General features: G+C 39.9%; 1 protein-coding gene across 1 annotated transcript; it reads right to left on the minus strand.

Moving 5' to 3' along the window:
* Positions 1–12,574: 12,574 nt before the first annotated feature.
* Positions 12,575–14,650, minus strand: LOC122684995 (GPI mannosyltransferase 2-like). The gene is given in 1 exon segment (XM_043889614.1): positions 12,575–14,650. A coding segment is annotated over 1 exon segment (1,482 nt). The 5' UTR covers positions 14,514–14,650; the 3' UTR covers positions 12,575–13,031.
* Between the last annotated feature and the right edge of the window lie 9,094 nt (positions 14,651–23,744).

Raw genomic sequence — 23,744 nt, forward strand, 5'->3', positions numbered from 1 at the left:
TTTCCACTGGGTATAAAAGGGTTTACTCTGGTTTCTGATTGCCTTAGTGCTTTATAAGATCAGTTTTCTTAACAGTATCTCTTTCCCTAGCATGGGGCTATGCCTAAACAATACAGTTTTCCTTTGCCCAGGAAACTGCAGCTATTTTGATATTCTCCAGAACTCTTGTCTCCCTGTCTCCTTCACTTGTTGCTTGGGAAAGGAAAAGCAATTTCCTTCCTTGGGGAACCCTAATCTTTATTTGTATTTCTATTTTGAAGCAGAACTGAGCAAGTTTTGTTGCGTTGTCACTCACTGTAACAAAGACAGAAGGAACCTTCTCTATGTACCTTTAGGGAGAGGGAAGTGTGGCCAGGGGAAATGAATTGTTTGACATATACTGGAATCAGAGAAACCATCTCACTGTATCATTTGCTGTCAATACCTTTCTTCATTCCTTTTGTTGATTAGATGTTTTCTTTATGTACTACAGCCCGGGATTTCTACAGTTGGAGATTTTCTTTATGATAGTCTTGGTGTTCTTTGGTCTTTTGGTAAAGGCATTTGACCTAATCATGATAAGCTGATGAGTTGGCTTCATCTATAGTGTGGAACAGGGACTGTTGGCTGAGAAAAGTATGAATGCTGAAGCTGAGGGCAGAGTTGGCTCATGGAACATTTTATCTGTTCTCTGAGTTTCTTGTCCCAGTACGTCAACAAATTTGTTTTTGTTTAAAGACTTTCCCACACAAGTGTCTGCCAAGTTCAGAAGACTGCTTTTTGAGATTGATCTTGGTTTTCTTGGAACAAGAGCTGAGATCATATAATAAGCTCAATTGGTCTTAGTGAATAAAAGTTGGGAGAGCTTATTTCCATATACATCAGCCAGATCTGGGCATAGAATAAAGGTCTGGACACTAGGTGGGTATGGGTGGGAAATGCAGGGAAAGAACTAGTGAAAGGAGGTTTTCACGTCTGTCTGCTTCTCCCACTTGTTTTTTTTTTTTTTTTTTAAATTTTTTTATTAGTTGGAGGCTAATTACTTCACAACATTTCAGTGGGTCTTGTCATACATTGATATGAATCAGCCATAGATTTATACTTATTCCCCATCCCGATCCCCCCTCCCATCTCCCTCTCCACCCGATTCCTCTGGGTCTTCCCAGTGCACCAGGCCGGAGCACTTGTCTCATGCATCCCACCTGGGCTGGTGATCTGTTTCACCATAGATAGTATACATGCTGTTCTTTTGAAACATCCCACCCTCACCTTCTCCCACAGAGTTCAAAAGTCTGTTCTGTATTTCTGTGTCTCTTTTTCTGTTTTGCATATAGGGTTATCGTTACCATCTTTCTAAATTCCATATATATGTGTTAGTATGCTGTAATGTTCTTTATCTTTCTGGCTTACTTCACTCTGTATAAGGGGCTCCAGTTTCATCCATCTCATTAGAACTGATTCAAATGAATTCTTTTTGACGGCTGAGTAAAATTCCATGGTGTATATGTACCACAGCTTCCTTATCCATTCATCTGCTGATGGGCATCTAGGTTGCTTCCATGTCCTGGCTATTATAAACAGTGCTGCGATGAACATTGGGGTGCACGTGTCTCTTTCAGATCTGGTTTCCTCAGTGTGTATGCCCAGAAGTGGTATTGCTGGGTCATATGGCAGTTCTATTTCCAGTTTTTTAATGAATCTCCACACTGTTTTCCATAGTGGCTGTACTAGTTTGCATTCCCACCAACAGTGTAAGAGGGTTCCCTTTTCTCCACAGCCTCTCCAGCATTTATTGCTTGTAGACTTTTGGATAGCAGCCATCCTGACTGGCGTGTAATGGTACCTCATTGTGGTTTTGATTTGCATTTCTCTAATAATGAGTGATGTTGAGCACCTTTTCATGTGTTTGTTAGCCATCTGTATGTCTTCTTTGGAGAAATGTCTGTTTAGTTCTCTGGCCCATTTTTTTTTTTTTTTTTTAATTTTTTTATTAGTTGGAGGCTAATTACTTCACAGCATTTCAGTGGGTTTTGTCATACATTGATATGAATCAGCCATAGATTTACACTTATTCCCCATCCCGATCCCCCCTCCCACCTCCCTCTTCACCCGACTCCTCTGGGTCTTCCCAGTGCACCAGGCCCGAGCACTTGTCTCATGCATCCCACCTGGGCTGGTGATCTGTTTCACCATAGATAGTATACATGCTGTTCTTTTGAAACATCCCACCCTCACATTCTCCCACAGAGTTCAAAAGTCTGTTCTGTATTTCTGTGTCTCTTTTTCTGTTTTGCATATAGGGTTATCGTTACCATCTTTCTAAATTCCATATATATGTGTTAGTATGCTGTAATGTTCTTTATCTTTCTGGCTTACTTCACTCTGTATAATGGGCTCCAGTTTCATCCATCTCATTAGGACTGATTCAAATGAATTCTTTTTGACAGCTGAGTAATATTCCATGGTGTATATGTACCACAGCTTCCTTATCCATTCATCTGCTGATGGGCATCTAGGTTGCTTCCATGTCCTGGCTATTATAAACAGTGCTGCAATGAACATTGGGGTGCACGTGTCTCTTTCAGATCTGGTTTCCTCAGTGTGTATGCCCAAAAGTGGGATTGCTGGGTCATATGGCAGTTCTATTTCCAGTTTTTTAAGGAATCTCCACACTGTTTTCCATAGTGGCTGTACTAGTTTGCATTCCCACCAACAGTGTAAGAGGGTTCCCTTTTCTCCACACCCTCTCCAGCATTTATTGCTTGTAGTCTTTTGGATAGCAGCCATCCTGACTGGCGTGTAATGGTACCTCATTGTGGTTTTGATTTGCATTTCTCTAATAATGAGTGATGTTGAGCACCTTTTCATGTGTTTGTTAGCCATCTGTATGTCTTCTTTGGAGAAATGTCTGTTTAGTTCTTTGGCCCATTTTTTGATTGGGTCATTTATTTTTCTGGAATTGAGCTTCAGGAGTTGCTTGTATATTTTTGAGATTAATCCTTTGTCTGTTTCTTCATTTGCTATTATTTTCTCCCAATCTGACGGCTGTCTTTTCACCTTACTTATAGTTTCCTTTGTAGTGCAAAAGCTTTTAAGTTTCATTAGATCCCATTTGTTTAGTTTTGCTTTTATTTCCAATATTCTGGGAGGTGGGTCATAGAGGATCTTGCTGTGATTTATGTCAGAGAGTGTTTTGCCTATGTTCTCCTCTAGGAGTTTTATAGTTTCTGGTCTTACATTTAGATCTTTAATCCATTTTGAGTTTATTTTTGTGTATGGTGTTAGAAAGTGTTCTAGTTTCATTCTTTTACAAGTGGTTGACCAGTTTTCCCAGCACCACTTGTTAAAGAGGTTGTCTTTTTTCCATTGTATATCCTTGCCTCCTTTGTCAAAGATAAGGTGTCCATAGGTTCGTGGATTTATCTCTGGGCTTTCTATTCTGTTCCATTGATCTATATTTCTGTCTTTGTGCCAGTACCATACTGTCTTGATGACTGTGGCTTTGTAGTAGAGTCTGAAGTCAGGCAGGTTGATTCCTCCAGTTCCATTCTTCTTTCTCAAGATTACTTTGGCTATTCGAGGTTTTTTGTATTTCCATACAAATTGTGAAATTCTTTGGTCTAGTTCTGTGAAAAATACCATTGGTAGCTTGATAGGGATTGCATTGAATCTAACAATGAAAAAACAGAAAGAGAAATTAAGGAAACAATACCATTCACCATTGCAACAAAAAGAATAAAATACTTAGGAGTATATCTACCTAAAGAAACAAAAGACCTATACATAGAAAACTATAAAACACTGATGAAAGAAATCAAAGAGGACACAAACAGATGGAGAAACATACCGTGTTCATGGATTGGAAGAATCAATATTGTCAAAATGGCTATTCTTCCCACTTGTTTTTAAGACTGTTTAGGTCACTCGGAAATAAGGCACTGAGCTTGTAATGTTCCATACTGAGACTGACTTTGGTCATACTCTTATATGATTTAAATTAGGCTCTGTTGTGTGTGCTCAGTAGCGTCCAACTCTTTGCGACTCCATGGCCTGTAGTCGACCAGGCTCCGTTGTCCATGGAATTTTCCAGGCAAGAATACTAGAGTGGGTTGCTATTTCCTGCTCCAGAGAATCTTCCCAACCCAGGGATCAAATTAGTTTATTAGAAAAGAGTCTTTAGGTTTCTGATCTCTGGATTGGTAGAGATATTTTCAATATACAAAGAAGTTCCAAAGTGTCCTCTTAGAGCTAGGCTAGAAGACCCTTTCCTTTGAGGCATAAAAACCACTCCACTGTGATAATCCCACTTGCAGGGAGCTCCTTAAAAAAAAAAAGGCTACAAAAAGTGTAATTTAATGGACATAAGCTAGACTCTTCTTAGTGAAAGCAGGAGATAAGTATCACAGTAAGATCACATTGTGTGCTTGATTGTTATTTGAAAAGGGACATGAAATCCAGTGGGCTGGGAAATGGCTCTGCCTTGATGAAGGAAGGCATGATGGATCATTATGGGATGCCATGTGTTCCTTGAGGTTGGTTTGCGGCTTTAGGCCACATGGCAGTTGAATGAGAGGAATGAGAGGAACTTGGAAGTTTATCAGAGACAGAAGTGTAGGGGATCACAGTGGCCATGGTGAATGTGAACCCTAGCATAGGCTTTCAGGGAGGAAATGGATGTCTGCCATGCCCACAATCAAAGAGCAGCATTGCCTGGAGACCTTACTAATGTCTGCAAATCCCAGCCAAACGTCTGATAGCACTTTGAGGTTGGAGGGTGTATATATAAACATACACACTCCTTTCCTGACTACTTTTATGACAAAGAATAAGTAAGATGGAAACTGAGAGTCTAGATGTCAGAAGCTTGCTTGTTAGTCGCTCAGTTGTGTCTGACTCTTTGCAATACTTTGGACTGTAGCTCACCAGGCTCCTCTGTCCATGGGGTTTTTCAGGCAAGAATACTGGAGTGGGTAGCCATTTCCTTCTCCAGGGGATCTTCCTGACCTAGGGATCAAACCTGCATTTCCTGCATTGCAGGCAGATTCTTTACTGCTGGGTCTTAAAAGGGTGGCTTAATGCTAATACTTAATACTTGGAAAGACTGACCTAGCCAGCCCCAGGCACTGCTGCTCCTCTGCAGGCTGTCCTCTAAATCATCTGGCATAGAGAAGCATTGCTGGCTCCCAGAGGAAGAGAATGATTAAAAAAAAAAAAAAAGACACTGATTTGTACATGTCTAATTCCTCTCCCAGACTCATCAAATTGTGTAACTCACTCTATATCCACCATGAAAAGTAAGGCGTGTGCCAAGAAACCAGAAGTGCTTGGAAAAAAATCCTTCCTCAAAGCAATGAGAGAAGTGGGGAAGATGTATTTCTTCCTTTTAACAAGTTCCCCATTTGGGTACTTCTCTGCTGGTCCAATGGTTAGAGCTTCGCCTTCCAAAGCAGAGGATGTGGGCTTGATCCCTGGTCGAAGAGCTAAGATCCTACATGCCTCATGGCTGAAAAACCAAAACATGAAAAGAGAAGCAATATTGTGGCACCAGCGTTTTCACGATTGACAACATCAGCAGTAAGAAAATTACGTCTGCTTTGGGGACTATAGCACGAGAACAGAGAAGACAAATGTTTAAAGAGTAATCATTTCCCCAGCATTGTTAGTGCTTTCCAGTGTTTTCAGAATGCCAGGAGGTGTTCTGATTACATTAATCTATGAAGGTAATGCAAGGATAAAAAGTTATGAGAACAAGATAAATTCATTATTATCAAAGAATAGGAGCTGGTCAGTTAGGAGACATTTTTTGAACACTCACAGCTCATAAAGAGTTTGTGACCTAATGGAGAAGACAGAAACCAACCAATGCAAAAGAAATAGACATTTGCAAGTATAAAATTTTATTGTTAAGTCAATGAGGGTTAAGTCAGTGTTTTTGCTAGCGGGCAGGGTTAACCAGGCAGAGTTTCCAAAGAAAGTGAATCTTGATCTGTGATGACGAAGAGATGGGGAATGTGGAAACAGTGGCCTTGAGTTTCCAGGCATATGGTGAAAATCCATAGAAGCATGCTAGAGAGTTGCTGATGTCATCCAAGGTTGAATGTGAAGTATTATGATGCTGCTGCCGCTGCTGCTGTTGATGGAAGGAAGATAAACGTTGTGACAGACGCCCACAATATTTTTGGCAAGAAATAAAATTCCATTTAGTATGAGGCATTTCAAGGGAATGACCTTTAGCATGCACATATGGCATATTTTTGGCTCGTTGCTGAACTATGGGTTTGGGATCTATACAAATATGGAAGGCATCAGGTGAAATGCAATACATTGTTTCTTGACCAATGGAATTGACAAAGTGAAAACTGCAACAATTCCTCACCTAATGTGTTGAAACAACAGAAATAACACCCGAAATACCAGCAAGGGCTTTCCCCCAAAAAAGAGAAAGTGAGAAAAGCACTAAAACATATGCTAAAGGTTACCTATATTGTTACTTCTAATTCTCTTTTCAGTCTGAAATCAAATGCATAGTTTCTTCAATGTGATAAGAGAAATACTTCTGTTTGTTCACTAAAGTCAAAGAGACAGTGAGGGTCAATGAGCTATCCCCAGGCAAGTTCTTATGTAGATCTTCTAATTTCTACTATTATCACAACAAAGACCTAGTACACATTCATGATTTCTTACTTTTAACTTATTTTCCTTTCAATTTACCCAGCTCAAGGCTACTGATAAATAGTCCTACAATACTTATTCTTTGTTTGCAATCCGAATTGCTAAAATAATTTTCTATTCTCTATAATAGGTGAATTCATTAGCTTAATAGTCAAAATTATATATAAGGTGGGCCTATTTTTCTCTTTTTCTTTCCCTATTCTTTTTTGTTTTGTTTTGTTTTTTGGAAGCTTGAGGTCGTTTAATTGACAATTCTCCATTTACACAGATACTCTTTTAGCTCTATCTCCAGTGTAAGTAAAGTCTGAGCACTCTCATTTCTCAACAGGACAAGATGGGTCTTTTTTTTTTTTTTTTTACTTTAATTCCCTTATTTCATCATGCAAATTCTCCTGTATGACTACCCATACTGGTTTACTCATTGTTTCTCTAAATAGCTCATTGACCTTTTTCTTCACCAGATCTTTGCTCACTCTAAACTTTTTATTTCACCCCTCCCTCTGTCTACCTCCTTCCCTAAGTACAGATTCAGCTAAAATCTACCTTCTGTATGAAATTCTCTCTCAATACTGCAGTCAGACTTTCTTTTTACTATATGTGCTACTTATACATCTTAGATCAGCTATCAACTTATGCCTATATCGAGAAGAGCAGAGCCTTATGAATAGACATGGTCTGTGGATGGGGCCATTCCCAGAGGAGGAAGTCATCACTGGTTACAGGGTCGCTACTGGAAAGGTAGCCTCATGCATGCAGTCTTTTGACTCCTACTTGGCCACATGAAAATGAGCTTTAGACCTGGAACTCTTCTTTACCAAGACACAAGGAATCCTCACAGCCTGTGCTGGGCCTGTCGCCTTGTGTCGGAATATCTTTCCCTGTTTTGGACCTTTATCCTGTTTAGTTCAGTTCAGTTCAGTTGCTCAGTTGTGCCTGAGTCTTTGCAACCCCATGGACTGCAGCACACCAGGCTTCCCTGTCCATTACCACCTCCTGAATCTTGCTCAAACTCATGTCCATTGAGTCGGTGATGCCATGTTTAAGCATGTGTCAGATGGCACCACTACTATATTTGTCTCTGTGGGGAGGGGGCAGAATCCTTCATTCGAGGCACAGGAGGAGTGCCCATAGGTCAATCACTCTATGGTGGCTGCCTGCAGGGGTCCTCTGGCCACAGGGGACAAGTGCCCATTACCAAAGCTGACCTACCTTGCTCTGCTCTTCTCTGTATGAGTAATGAGGTGTTCCATAGTGACTCTGATACCAAGATTCAGTTGGCAGAAGTGTTCGGGCTCCTGCTCCTGGTGATAGGCAACAAGTGTCACTTGCTTGACAGTTACCAAAAAAAATGATGTCTAATGTGAATGATACGAAAAATAAAGCCAAATAACAAAATGCATGGGTTGCCCCGGTATAAAGCCTACAATCTGCGGGAAGTGTGTTTCTCTTGACCTGAGTTCCAGGATTTTGATTTTAACGATTACATTTCCTGGTAGATGAAGATTTGAGGATGAACCAGATCAAGGGTGAAAGACAGACCGCAGCTGTACTACTTTGCTGAGTCATATCTAAAGCAGGATATCTAATAAGCAAAGGAAAAGGATAGATACCAAGGTGTCAACAATCATTCTAGAAAATAGGTTTTGAAAACAAACGTGCCTATGCACTATGTCTCTCTTTCCAATTATTCATACCATACAGCATCTCTGAAAACTAAGGCAGGTAGGATAACAGTCTACAATCATTCTCAGACACTTTGCCAAATGATTTTGCAATAACGTTTAAGGAATTTTGAAAATTAGTCTTTAGTTTGAAGGCTCTTTTTGTGTGGTTAAAATACCATTTTGGGGGAAAACTAAGTTCCAATGGGAAAAGAATGTAGTTTGGGTTATGGGTCAAGTTGGGAGTATCGGGTAAAGGAAGAAGGGATGATGTCACAGTGAAGCAAACTTAATTCAGGAAAAAAAGCCTCAGTTCCCAGAATATTTGCTAGGGAAAGGTGGAAAGAAGAGAGGGAGCTACCCACACAAATGTTGCTGGCTTACACTTGATATGCCTAAAGGATGAGTTATAACAATAGCAGTTAGTATCAGATGTGCCATTGTAATCAACTTTTGATGATAAAAATATAAGAATATAAAGATTTCCTCCATAGTCTATATTAGTTTTTATGGTTTAACTTTTTTTTACATTTAAATCTTTGATCCATCTGGAATTAATCTTATTGTAGTATATGAGGTTGGTATCCAATTTAACTAATTTCCAATTGTAATTCAGTTATCTCAATAATAACTATTGAATAAGCAATCATTTCCCCACTGATTCAAACTGACATTTATAATAATAAAATAACCCCTTATGTCTATTGGAGTCTACTCTCAGACTTTCTAGAATATTACTGTGATATTTTCGATCACATTTTATTTCTCTGTTTATACATGAATTAGAATTAAACTTATGCTCAGTCACTTCAGTCATGTCCGACTCTTTGTGACCCCATGGACTGTAGCCTGCCAGGCTCCTCTATCCATGGGAATTTTCAGGCAGGGATACCGGAGTGGGTTGCTGTGCCCTCCTCCAGGGGGGCAATTCAATCCCAGGGATTGAATCCAAGTCTCCTGCATTGCAGGCAGATTCTTTTTCCTCTGAGCCACCAGGGAAGCCCTCGAATTATGCTATGTTAGGCAAAATAATTCTGTTTCCCAGATGTTCACATCCTGTACCCTGGTACCTATGTATGTCACCATAAAAGGGATTTTGCCAACATGAAAATGGTAAGGACCTTGAGATTTTTCTTAGATCATATGAATGGGCAAAATCCAATCACTGCTGCTGCTGCTGCTGTTAAGTCGCTTCAGTTCGAATTAGATTGTCCGAATCCAAGCACAAGTGTCCTTAAAATTGGAGGAACTCTTCCATCTGTGTTCAGAGTAAGAGATAAATGTGACTACAGAAAAATGGCTAGAGAAAGGCCACATTGTTGGCTTTGAAGATAGAAGCAGGGGACCAGGAGCCAAGGAGAGTGATGGCCTTGAGAAGGTGGAAAAGCTAAGGAAATGGATTCTCCCTAGAACCTCTAGAGAGGAACACAACCCTGCCCCCACCTTGATTTTAACCCAGGAAGGTCCACTTCAGACTTCTACCTCCAAAAATATAACGAATTTCTGTTGTTTGAGCTTGTGATAATTCTTTACAGACGCAATAGGAAATGAATACATGTTTTAATATCAGGCAGAACTAGTTTAACCCCTGCCCCATAACAAAAAAAATTTTTTTGTCTAGTTAACATCTGTCACCATACATTAGTTAAACAAATTTTTTTTTCTTGTGAGGACAACTTTAAAGAGTTGCTCTTTTAGCCACTTTCAAACACAATGTAGTATTATTAAGTATAGTCACCATGCTGTACATTATATCCCTATGACTTATTTATTTTGAAACTAAAAGTTTGTACCTTTGGACCCCCTTCATCCATTTTTGTCCCCACCCCGCACGCCCCACTCTGGCAAGGGCGGGGAACAACAGGTTCCTTGTATCTGTGAGTTTATTTGTTTGTTTAGAAGCAGAAGTGAGATGATACGTATTTGTTTTTCTCAATCTGACTTACTTCACTTAGCATAATGCCCTTAAGGCCCATCTTTTGTCACAAATGGCAAGATTGCCTTCATTTTTACGGCTGAATAATATTCCACTGTGTTTGTGTGTATGTTCAATTGATCTATTTGTCTGTTTTTACACCAATGCCATACTGTTTTGATTATTATAGTTAGAAACCAGGGAGTGTGATGCTTTCACCTTTGTTCGTTCTTAAGATTGCTTGGAATATTTGGGGTCTTCAGTGGTTCTACACAAATTTTGGGATTGTTTTTTCTATTTCTATGAAAAATGCCATTGAAATTTTGATAAGGATTGCATTGAATCTTTACATAACTTTGAGGAATTTGATTAATATTAATCTTTCCAACCCATGACCATGGACTATTTTTCCATTTACTAGTGTCTTCAATATTTTTCATTAATGTCTAATTTCCAGTGTACAGGTCTTTCACATCCTTGGTTAAATTTATTCCCAAGTATTTTATTCTTTTTGAGGGGTTGTAAATAAGATATTTTAAAAATTTCTCTTTCTGATAGTTTGTTATTAATATATAAAAACATGATAGGTTTTTGCATATTAATTTTGTAAATTACAACTTCACTTAATTTCTGTATTTTTCTAACAACAACTAATAACTGCTCATAACTTACTTTTCCTCTGTATTAGTAATGGTGTGAAGAAGCAGATCAAGAACATCCATCATATGCTATTACTTACATAAATTATAAGTAAGTTTTTATTGTAATATAGGCATTATTATTTGGATATATTTGTTATAGCAGTTTCAATCAGTCAGTTCAGTCACTCAGTCATGTCCGACTCTTTGCAACCCCATGAATCGCAGCACGCCAGGCCTCCCTGTCCATCACCAACTCCCGGCGTTTACTCAAACTCATGCCCATCGAGTCAGTGATGCCATCCAACCATCTCATCATCTGTCGTCCCCTTCTCCTCCTGTCCCCAATCCCTCCCACCATCAGGGGCTTTTCCAATGAGTTAACTCTTCGCATGAGGTGGCCAAAGTACTGGAGTTTCAGCTTCAGCATCAGTCCTTCCAATGAACACCCAGGACTGATCTCCTTTAGGATGGACTGGTTGGATCTCCTTGCAGTCCAAGGGACTCTCAAGAGTCTTCTCCAACACCACAGTTCAAAAGCATCAATTTTTCAGTGCTCAGCTTTCTTCATAGTCCAACTCTCACATCCATACATGACCACTGGAAAAACCATAGCCTTGACTAGATGGACCTTTGTTGGCAAAGTAATGTCTCTGCTTTTTAATATGCTATCTAGGTTGGTCATAACTTTCCTTACAAGGAGCAAGTGTCTTTTAATTTATGGCTGCAATCACCATCTGCAGTGATTTTGGAGCCCAAAAAAATTAAGTCTGACACTGTTTCCACTGTTTCCCCATCTATTTCCCATGAAGTGATGGGACCAGATGCCATGATCTTAGTTTTCTGAATGTTGAGCTTTAAGCCAACTTTTTCACTCTCCTCTTTCACTTTCATCAGGAGGCTCTTTAGTTCCTCTTCACTTTCTGCCATAAGGGTGGTGTCATCTGCATATCTGAGGTTATTGATATTTCTCCCAGCAATCTTGATTTCAGCCTGTGCTTCCTCCAGCCCAGCATTTCTCATGATGTACTCTGCATAGAAGTTAAATAAGCAGGGTGACAATATACAGCCTTGGTGTACTCCTTTTCCTATTTGGAACCAGTCTGTTGTTCCATGTCCAGTTCTAACTGTTGCTTCCTGACCTGCATATATATTTCTCAAGAGGCAGGTCAGGTGGTCTGGTATTCCCATCCCTTTCAGAATTTTCCACAGTTTATTGTGATCCACACAGTCAAAGGCTTTGACATAGTCAATAAAGCAGAAATAGATGTTTTTCTGGAACTCTCTTGCTTTTTTGATGATCCAATGGATGTTGGCAATTTGATCTCTGGTTCCTCTGCCTTTTCTAAAACCAGCGTGAACATCTGGAAGTTCATGGTTCACGTATTGCTGAAGCCTGGCTTGGAGAATTTTGAGCATTACTTTACTAGCGTGTGAGAAGAGTGCAATTGTGCGGTAGTTTGAGCATTCTTTGGGATTTAGCCTACCCTAATTACAAACCTTGCATTACTATGTTGGGCAGTTTTGCTTTCGTCAACAACAGGTGTTTAATTACATAAAATTTTTTTCAGCATATGTAAAATTATTAAATTATTTTCTATTGTATTAATATGGTGGTTTTTATTGATATACTTTCTATTTTTTTTTCATTACATATAAACAAATGTTGTTTAATTTGCATTTCTTTGTAAGATTTTTCATATAAGTGAACAAATCATGAAAAAACTCATCAGAAACAATGTCCCATTTAGAAAAGATGGTCCCATTTTACTTACTATTGCTGCTATACTGTTCAGGCCTCCATCATCACTGTGTGAACTATGACCAGCTTGTCAGCTAGAGCCTTTGATGAAATTTATATTTAAATTTACATGTGGGTAGGTGGTAAGTTTAAGACTATCTCTGCTAAGGTTGATTGACAACATAGATCTGGAATAAGATTTCTTCATTTATAGAGAAACCAGTTACTACTCTAAAATTTGCCACATCAAGGACCAGAAAGGGCTCTCTAGAGGCTTTCACTTCTTCCATTCCTAACCAACGTTCAGATAGAGAGGTTCTAATGGACAGAGTAAGGATACCAGGGAGCACAGGCAGCCCCAGTGTGTATCTGTACTTTCAGACCCTGGTTACGTCTGCTTCAGGCCTGTCCCCTAAGTCTCCAGGTTATGTCCAAGGCAGCCAGTTGCAATGGAGGAGTAGTCCCAAGAGCCAGTAAGTCACGAAGTAGCCTAGAATGCATCGTGTGACCAGAGAACAAGTTTTCCAGTTGTACAAGAGTCCCATGATAGAGTTTCTGGGGACCTTTTGTCCTGGTGGGGGGTCCCCTGTAGGAGACTTCCCAGGCACAGCCTCTAGGGATCTCAGCAGCGGTTCTTGATCCAGAAGCAAGTGAGCCGAGAACCAGTACACAATAGGACTGGAGGAGCATAAAAACCTGGTGAGAACCTGAACATGCATGCATAGACTGCCAAACAGCAGCAGCACTGCAGCGTGGACCAGGTACACAAACACCCGAGGACTGAGGAATCCAGGTTCAGGCTTCTCTAGGGCCTTTTTGTTCTTGCTCCTTTGCATCCCAAGTGTAAGGAAGAGCCAAGGGTGGGTGGTCACGTATGTCCAAGTTGCCCAGGCAACCAATATAGCCATTGGTGAAGCCAGTAGAAAATTGGGCACCTGCTTGAGTTCATAGTATCTCAGAAAGCCAACATTCCAATAGACATCCTGGATGTAGCTGTATATTAGGGGAAGTTCCCAGGAGCACCAAGGCGGCTTGTTTCCCTCTGCAGTTTAGTAGCCCTGGTCTATAGCTAATTGCAGCAAGGGCTGAGGAATGGGGTGGGCTGAGCCTGGCAGACAGAACTGGGTATAGGCGTAATACTGAAAGAGGGCAAAGGGAAGGCCGAGTGTGAACACTGACAGGAACACAGAACCCATCAGCTTCAAGAGCTGTCTGAGAGCACTTTGCACCATGAGAGATGAGAAAAAGTCTTGGCACTGAGAATGTATGAGGAAGCCAATGTTGACTAGCCCATTGGATCGTACACCAGTGGCAAGGGCAAAAAAGAGTCCACTAGTCCAGCTTTGGCCCCTTTCCAGCTGCCCCATGGCGCTGAATGTCAGGAGAGCAAATAAGGCTTCTGAGTAACCAGCAGTCAGGAAGACATTGGCGGGGCTGAGGCAGAAGAGCAGTGCTCCATAAAAGGCCTGGCGGGGACAGTGCAAAACCAAACAGCCCAGGTCGTAAAGTGCAAGTGCAGCCAGCGTGGAAAACAAGGAATTGAGCAGCGCTACTGAGATGAGCAGGCAACTCCGTAGGTTCAGTAACCCCCACAGGGGTCTCATCAATTCAGTCCCCACCAACAGGACCAGGGGGAAACCAGGGAAGAAGGCAAAGTTGTGCTCATACAGGTAGCCGTGCTCGGCAACGAACAGGAAGTGTTCAGCATCCCAGTGAGATAGGCCACCCAGAAGACCTTCCACAAGTTGGTCCACAGAGCCAGAGGGGGTGAGCCGAGGAGGAGAGAAGGCTTCTGCACGATGGTCTGGGATGATGGCATTGAAGAGAGCCTGCAGCACCAGAGTCAGGACACGGCAGCTGACTGCAAACCCCAGGACCTCTTTCCGGGATGGGTCCAGGGGCCACATCCTCTCACCACCAGGAACTCAGGGGGGCTGCTGCCAGGGCTGAGCTCCCTCAGGCTTCTCTGCCTCTTCACCAGGCTTCCATTCTTCGTCTCTCCAGACTCAAATTCTAGACCCAGCGACCACAGAAGACGTGTAGCAGAGCAACTAGTTTTACTCTCTTTTCCCTTGAGATAAATATGCCCCAGGGAAGTGAGTAATAAAAACTCTCCAGAATTTTTACACCAGAGAGCTCATTAGACCCTGTGTAATTACCATCGCCATTTTACAGATGTGGAAACTGAGGCCCACTAGGGTCAAGTGGCACACCCAAGGATATATTTAAGGAGAACGTCTATTTTTTTTTTTTCCTGTCTGAAACATCAGTCTTTCCACCAGCCCTCACTCCTGCCAAAGCGGATGCGCTCTTTCAGAGCCAAGATCTCCCAACTCCGAGCTCAGTACTTGTCAGATGACAGCGCATGCTCTTGTATGCTTAGGGCAGGGAGGGTCCCATCTGAGCAGACAGGAAAACCTGTTGAATCGAAGCCCTGGACCCTCTGGGTAAGACTAACATCCTCGGGGGCGAGGGGTGTTGTTCGAACCCAGGGTCCCCGGGACCAGAGGCCTTGCTGGCCGCCAACTTCAGCGGCCGCCTTCTGCCCGCCCACCCGGGTCCGAAGCCCGTTCCAGCCGTTTCCTTTTCGACAAGAGTCCCAAGCAGAGAATGGGCATCTCCTCTCCCCAAAGGGCCAAGGCTCAGGGGTTACTCTGGAGGGGGCCGGCGACGCCCGGCCCGGCCTACGACCGGAAGGCAGGGGAGGGGGGGAGGCTGTCTGATATACTTTCTAATATGAAATCTTACTTGAATTTCTAGAATACTCCTCAGTCGGCCATGGTATCTTATTCTTTTAATATGCTATGGATTCTATCTAAAATGTTTTGGATTTTTGCAAATCCAAAATTTTCTTGTGTTGTTCTTTTCAGTTTTGGTATCACTTTAATAAATTGAATTTAATGGCTTGCCTTCTATGGTAGGCAGAGTCTAAGATAACCATGCTTCCTGGTATTCTTGCTCCTGTGCAATCTCTGTTTCTTGAAAGTGGATTGAATTTATTGACTCATTTGTATTGAATCAGACATGGTAGTAGCCATGGAAAGTTACTTCCAAGATTAGATTCTTAAAATAATGTATCTTCCATGTTGTACACTCTCTCAGGTTCTCATGTTGGGAGAATTCAGCTGCTATGTCATGAGGCAGCCCAGTGGATAAGCCACCATGAAAGAACTTGGAAGTAAATATTCTGGGGTCCACCAAAATTCATGTGAATGAGCTTGGCAGTAGAGCCCCCTCCAGCTGAACCTCAAGGGGACTGCAGCCTTTGCCAACATCATGAGTGTAGCCTGGTGAAATACCCTGACCCAGAACCATCCAGGTAAGCTACTCCTAGATTTCTGAAACTTTGAGATAATAAAGTTTGTTGTTCGCAATTACTAAGTTTTGAAGCAGTGTCTTAAGCAACAAGGGATAACTCATGCACCTTCTTTTTATATATTCTGAATAAGTTTAAGTAATACAAGAGTTACCTGTTTTTTAAAGCCCTGGTTCAAATTTCCCTATGAAAACTTCTTACTGTGGTGCTTTCTTGTGACTTTAGTTTTAGAGTAGTAAGGCTTACCAATTTTTGTTGGTTTATTATTTGTAATAGTATGTTCTGACAGAATTAAGAGGTATCTTTTAAGTTATCTCTATTTAAAACAAATTCTTTAATGCAATTTAACTTCCTCCTTACCACTCCATGGTTCTTGGTCTTTGTTATTATTACCATAGGTTTTAGATAAAACATATTACATTTATACATTGTATATTTATTTAAAATAATGTAAGTCTACATTGTTTTTGTTTTAAAAATATTTATTTATTTATCTGTCTGCATTGAGTCTTAGTTGCAGCATGCAGATCTTTAGTCTCAGCATGCAAACTCTTGTGGGATATATTCCTTGACCTGGGATCAAACCAGGGGCCCCTGCATTGGGAGCATAGTGTTTTACCACTGGACCACCAGGAAAGTGCCTACATTCAGTTTTTATTGATTGTTTTCCAAGTGTTTTTACTATTTAATAATTATAATAATGGTGGTTTGAACATGTACAAAAGTAGGCAGAACAACATAAGGAACAAATACCCATATCTTGCCCCAACAACCATGAATCCACGGTGAATTCTAGACTTTTCACTCTCCCATCCACTCCCTATATTATTATGAAGCAAATCCAAGATATCATATTTCATTCATAAATATTTCAATATGTATCCTTAAATGTCAGAACTTTAAAAATAACCATAGAGACATTCCCAAAACTGAAAGATTAATATCTTACTTTTCTCTATCACTCAGTATTTACATTTTTGGTTATTTTGTAAAAGTCATGTATTTTTTGCCATTTCAATAGTGTTTCAATTTGAGAATGTTATACAAATGAAATCACACAGTGTACAATTTGGGGGGATTGACTTTTTTAACTTAGTATAATTTCCTTCCGATTCATCTAGGCTGTCGTGTGTGTCAATAGCTTGTTTCTTTTCTTAGCTAAGTAGTATTCCATAGTATGGATATACCACAGTTTCTTGGACCATTCACCCATTGAAGATCATCTGGGTTGTTTTTAGTTTTTGACTATTTAAATAAAGCTATGATGAACATTTGTGTACAGGTTTGTATGAACACAAGTTTTCACTTTTCTGGGATAAATGCCCAAGTGTGTAGTCCTGCCCAAGTGCTGGGTCCTATGGTAACTGCATGTTTAATTATATTTGCTCTTTACCTTTAACTGGTATAATTAGATCATTTACATCTAAGGTAATTACTGGTATGTGAGGACTGAAGTCTGCCATTTGTTACCTGTTTTCTGTTTGTTATCTTGTTTCTTAATCCTCTCTTCTCTGTTTGCCTTTCTATGTATTACTTGCACATATTTTCAGAATACCATTTTAAGTTATTTTTAATGTTTTTGAGTATGTGTCTTAATTTAATTTTCTTAGTGGTTGATCTGAGTATTACAATATGCATATGTGACATCACATTCTAGTATCAACATTTTACAACTTCAAATGAAGTATGGAAATCTTATTTTCATTTAGGTTTCTTTACTTTGCCCACATTTAAATATCTTTTTATTTTATTTTATTTTTGTTTCTCCCAATTATTTTTATTAGTTGGAGGCTAATTACTTTACAATATTGTGGTGGTTTTTGCCATACCTTGACATGAATCAGCCAAGGATTTACATGTGTTCCCCATCCTGAATCCCCCACTCACCTTCCTCCCCATCCCATCCCTCTGGGTCATCCCAGTGCACCAGCCCCGAGTACTTGTCTCATGCATCCAACCTGGACTGGCTATCTCTTTCACACTTGATAATATATATGTTTCGATGCTGTTCTCTCAGATCATCCCACCCTTGCCTTCTCCCATAGAGTCCAAAAGTCTGTTCTATACATCTGTGTCTCTTTTTCTGTCTTGCATATAGGGTTATCGTTACCATCTTTCTAAATTCCATATATATGCGTTAGTATACTGTATTGGTGTTTTTCTTTCTGGCTTACTTCAGTCTGTATAAGGGGCTCCAGTTTCATCCATCTCATTAGAACTGATTCAAATGAATTCCTTTTAATGGCTGAGTAATATTCCATTGTGTATATGTACCACAGCTTTCTTATCCATTCATCTGCTGATGGGCATCTAGGTTGCTTCCATGTCCTGGCTATTATAAACAGTGCTGCGATGAACATTGGTGTACACGTGTCTCTTTCAGATCTGCTTTCCTCAGTGTGTATGCCCAGGAGTGGGATTGCTGGGTCATATGGCAGTTCTATTTCCAGTTTTTTAAGGAATCTCACACTGTTCTCCATAGTGACTGTACTAGTTTGCATTCCCACCAACAGTGTAAGAAGGTTCCCTTTTCTCCACACCCTCTCCAGCATTTATTGCTTGTAGACTTTTGGATAGCAGCCATTCTGACTGGCGTGTAATGGTACCTCATTGAGGTTTTGATTTGCTTTTCTCTGATAATGAATGATGTTGAGCATCTTTTCATGTGTTTGTTAGCCATCTGTATGTCTTCTTTGGAGAAATGTCTGTTTAGATCTTTGGCCCATTTTTTGATTAGGTCATTTATTTTTCTGGAATTGAGCTGCAGGAGTTGCTTGTATATTTTTGAGATTAATCCTTTGTCTGTTGCTTCATTTGCTATTATTTTCTCCCATTCTGAAGGCTGTCTTACGTTTAAATATCTTAAATGTCATATAGTGTTATACTTTTTCTTTCCAGTCATCAAAAATGATTTCTAAAGCTCATGAGGAGAAAGATAGACTACTGTAGATATACATAGTCTTGGTTTTTTTAAATTGAAGTATAGTTTATTTACAATATTATATTAGTTTCAGATGATTCAGTATTTTTATAGGTTGTACTCCATTAAAAATTTTTAGAAAATAATGGCTATAATTCCTTGTGCCATACAATATATCCTTTTTGCTTATCTATTTTATACTAGAAGTTGGTATCTCTTAACCCCATGCCCCTATCTTGCTCCTCCCCTCTTCCTTCTTTCCACTAATAACCACTAGTTCATTTTCTATATCTGTGAGTCTGTTTCTGTTTTGCTATATACATAGTTTTTATGAATCCGCAAGTAATGTACAGTATTTGTATTTCTCTGAAAGACTTATTTCACAGGCATAATACGCTCTAGGTCCCTTCACACTGAAAAAAATGGCAGGATTTCATTTTTACGGCTAATATATTCATACCTTACAATAGTCAAGATGTGGAAACAACTTAGGGTCCTTCAACACGTGAAAGATAAGAAAGATGTGATATATACCATATATATAGATAGACCTGTCTATTTATATACATATATCTGTTTCCTTATTACTCAGGAGTGATGGAGTACACAAAAACTCATAGTTTCCACACAGCAAAAAGAGAAATTTTTCCTATCTTTGTCCCCGGTTAGAAGCACAAAAGTGCCAATGCTAACCTTCTACGTACTTACTGCACACTTTTCCCTGGGAGTTGTGGTCTCTGAATGCATGTAAGGAGATGGGCAACAGAAAAAGATGTAGAATATTTCTCTAGCTGCCTCAGAAATCTTGGTCTATGTAACAAAGAAATTGTTATAGAATTTTTCAAATTCATGTTGAATTTGGGCCCTGAATCATAGGGCAGGAAGTGGAACGAGTTTGGCATGTATTTTTACTCTTTTTTATTTTTAGTTGGACTTCTGTTTCATTAGATGTCTGGGTATGCCTTCATTGTCATCAGGGGAATTACATAATTTTTCAGAGTCCCATGTTTTCAAATATTTTTCTATCAAACTACAGTTTTAAGGACTAATTAATTTCCCCCAATAATTGATACATAAAAATCATGTCCAGTGCTAACCAGAGGGTTCGATAGGTATGAAACAATCAGGATTATTTAAGGACTTAGTAAAACTCGAAATCAAAGAAAGCAGATTGTTTGCTACTTGTAACCTTGTAGGAGATGTAAAATTGCCATTAGGACTTTAGAAACATGGACAATCTATCACAACAGCCCATTTTTAACTCAAGAAGGCCTAGCAGTCTGGGGACCTTATGGCCAGGGATTGCTGTATCTTCAGGGTTCTGAGGTGGCAGAAACTGGGCAGAGGTTGGGCTGATCAGCATAGTGAGACAGCAAACTCCCGGTGTGCTGGTATGTACTTAAGAGACTAGTGTCACCACTTTAAGCTTTAAATTAGATTAAACACAGGAGGTACTGATCTGACAGATCAATGCAGATGATTAGCTAACTGTGAAGAGTAATGAGCTTACCAGGTGGTGTTAGTAGTAAAGAATCTGCCTGCCAATGCAGGAGACACTAGAGATGTGGGTTCAATCCCTGGGTTGGGAAGATCCCCTGGAGGAGGAAATGGCAACCCACTCCAGTATTCTTGCTTGGAATATCCCATGAACAGAGAAGCCTGATGGGCTATCATCCATAAGATCACAAAGAGTTGGACATAACTGAGCAACTGAGCAGGTACTAAGAGTAACATCATGACTTTTTTCAGTTCAGCATTTATCTTTTTAAAAATACATGTATATTCTTTAACATATATGTATATATGAATTTGTATACACACACATGTACACACACACACAGAATCTCTGCATTAGTTTCAGTAAAATCTGCATCGGTGCAGAGGTACTCTCGGAGTGCCTTCAATAAAAAAGTCACTGTGTATTATGCGATAACATTGAACAGACTCCAGACAGCCTCTTATCTTAGATATACAACGACGTAGCATAACTCAAGCCTAAAGGAGAAGTTAAAGCATTAGGTAACGGTAGCAACAGTAGCATGTTAGTGAAGTAATAACTCTCTTGGAGGATAACCCAGGATGGGTTTTATTGAATTCAGTTTATTTAGCTGGGATAAACCCAGATAGGCATCTCATTTACAAGAAGGTACTGGCAAGAGGGCAGGTTATTACAAGCACATTTAGAAGATAAGCAATAGGAAAATCGAATAAAACCAGAGATCAGGAAGGGAGCAGAAGTGGTTCCTGGTTCAGCCTCTTGCCTTGGACAGGTCTATATTTACTCCATCTGAGAACAATGGTAATTGCCTTCTCAGACATCCATGGGGATGAATGGTGTGTGAGCTCTCTTAGGAACATGTGAGTTATCCTTGTTGACAAGCTTACTTTGTGGCTAATTGAAGTTTCTTTTTCTTGCAACTTAAGTGCATTTTCTTTATTTTTCTGTTCTCTGGAGAGTTAGAATAATTATTCAATGTTTCTTCATAATAATTTTAAAAAATGTGACAATAGTTGTTATCCCTTAGCTTTTCCAGCTTCCCATACAAATTAACTGTAAAATTGAATTGATGTTGTGTTTTTCTACCCATTTAATTAGTGTTTTTTCTGTTTTCAAGGGTGGTTGTCTTTCTTCCTTTTTCCTTTCCTTCCTTCCTCCATTTTTGTGGACTAGAAAAAAAAATCAAATCCTTCCTTCCTTTCCTTTTCAAATTTAAATATAACACATATTTACTTGGTTATTCCAATAAGTGAGCCTTTGTTCTAAACACTGCTGCTGACCTGGGTAGCTGCATGGACTCTACTCCTTGGAGTAACTCCTGAATCTTAAGTTCTTAGCACAGCTTTGTCCAAGAGATCAGACAAAAACGTGGTTAGCGGAAACACTTGGTTGACCATTCTAGTTGGTGGTTTTGGTTCCAGAGGTGTACTTTATGACACAGAAGAGCATGTTCCAGCTGCGTTGTTATTGCAGTGTCATTGCAGGCACAGAGGACTGAGTTTTATGTATTGATAAATATTGATCAGTTAAAGATGTGTCCCTCCAATCACCATTGCCTTCTACTCTTTCCCACATGAAAGTATGTGTGTATGTGCGTGTATGTGTGTGTATGTTAAGAGTGGTAGTGGTACACAGGAAAAATACATGCATAAATGAAGGGATTACATTGTGATGTATTAACAGAAAAAATTTTGTTTCTGGTATTTCATTTCTACCTAGAATTCTCTTCCTTCCCTCAAGGACTTGGGTTCTCTCTAAAGCTGCTTTCTCTTGAATAAACCTTTATTTGGAAGTTGGTTTTCTAAAAGGCAAAGTCTGTCTATATACCATCTAATTTCTTGAATGCTTTATCTTTTCTCCTGTCCCACTCAAACTCTTTCTTCTAAAGATTATGTTTCTGAATCAGAAAATATTCATTAAGTATCTACTCTGAAAGCTACTGTGCATGACACTGAGGATGGTAGAAATAAATACAAAAGGGATACTCTCTTCTAAGACCTCACAGTGAGGGGAATGAGAAATACGTAGACAAATAACTCTGGGTGGAGTGGGTGAAGTATTTTAGTTAAGAAGAAAAGTGTTATTACTAGTTACATTAGGTGTAGACCTATCCAAGGAAGTTTAGGCGGTAGTCATATATGTTCATTTTTTAAAATCTTTCTTTTCTTAAAATCTTATAAAATTAAATTAGTGACTGCTTCTACCAAATTATCCATTTATTTAAAAAACAAACAACTGTTATCATTTACATATCATAAAATTCATCCATCTAAAGTATACAATGGAGAAGGCAATGGCACCCCACTCCAGTACTCTTGCCTGGAAAATCCCATGGACAGAGGAGCCTGGTAGGCTGCAGTCCATGGGGTCGCTAAGAGTCAGACATGACTGAGTGACTTCAGTTTCACTTTTCACTTTCATGCATTGGAGAAGGAAATGGCAACCCACTCCAGTGTTCTTGCCTGGAGAATCCCAGGGATGGGGGAGACTGGTAGGCTGCCGTTTATGGGGTCGCACAGAGTCGGACACGACTGAAGCGACTTAGCAGCAACAGCAGAATCATACAATATGTTTCTTTCTTTCTTTCTTTTTCACTGGCTTCTCTCACTTGGCATTTGTTGTTGTTGTTCAGCCACTAAGTCGTGTCTGACTCTTTGTGATGCCGTAGACTGCAGCATATGAGGCTTCCCTTCCTTCACTATCTCCTAGAGTTGTAGCGTGTATTAGTATTTTATTCCTGTTTAGATTGCTGAATAACATCCAACTCTATGGCTATCCCAGATTTTATTCAGCTATTCATTAGTCTAGTCACTTTTTAATCTTTTCATTTTCTTTCTCCCTTCTCCCAATACAGAGTGCTATAGAAGATTACGCATCAACCATTTTAGAATCCCATCTCTTATTTTAGAATCCCACCTGTTATTTTTCTAGGAGAATCTGACTGAAGTTTTTAAAAACTGTTAGCACTTCAGGTTGTCTTTGTGTAGATGGGAAGCAAGTGTGGGGCATCCCAGAAAGTTCTCACCCACTTTTCATTTTGGATTTGAAGGTTAAAAAAAAGTCTGATTGTATTAGTAAATTGACCTTTCAGATAGAGGAATACACTCTGATGTCTGGGGACGGGGCATCAATTCAAGTCACCAGAACACATCATCACCCACACGAATGCCTTTGCTGAGCTGGTTACCTTTCAGTGACCGCTGTGCCCATTATCAGCCATATTCAAGTTTTGTGGTATGTGGTATGCACTCAAAATTTTAAGGTGTTAGAGACATTTCCTTCTTTCAGTGTAAGGCAGGGTGACCCAACGTCTCTGAAAGGTAAATACGAAGCCTCTCTCTCGTTTGAAAGAGTTATTGAGCCATGTTTACAGTGGGTCCCCTTTGTCTGCAGTGCACATACTT

The sequence above is a fragment of the Cervus elaphus genome, chromosome 27 (genome assembly GCF_910594005.1).
Source record: "Cervus elaphus chromosome 27, mCerEla1.1, whole genome shotgun sequence".
NCBI lineage: Eukaryota > Metazoa > Chordata > Mammalia > Artiodactyla > Cervidae > Cervus > Cervus elaphus.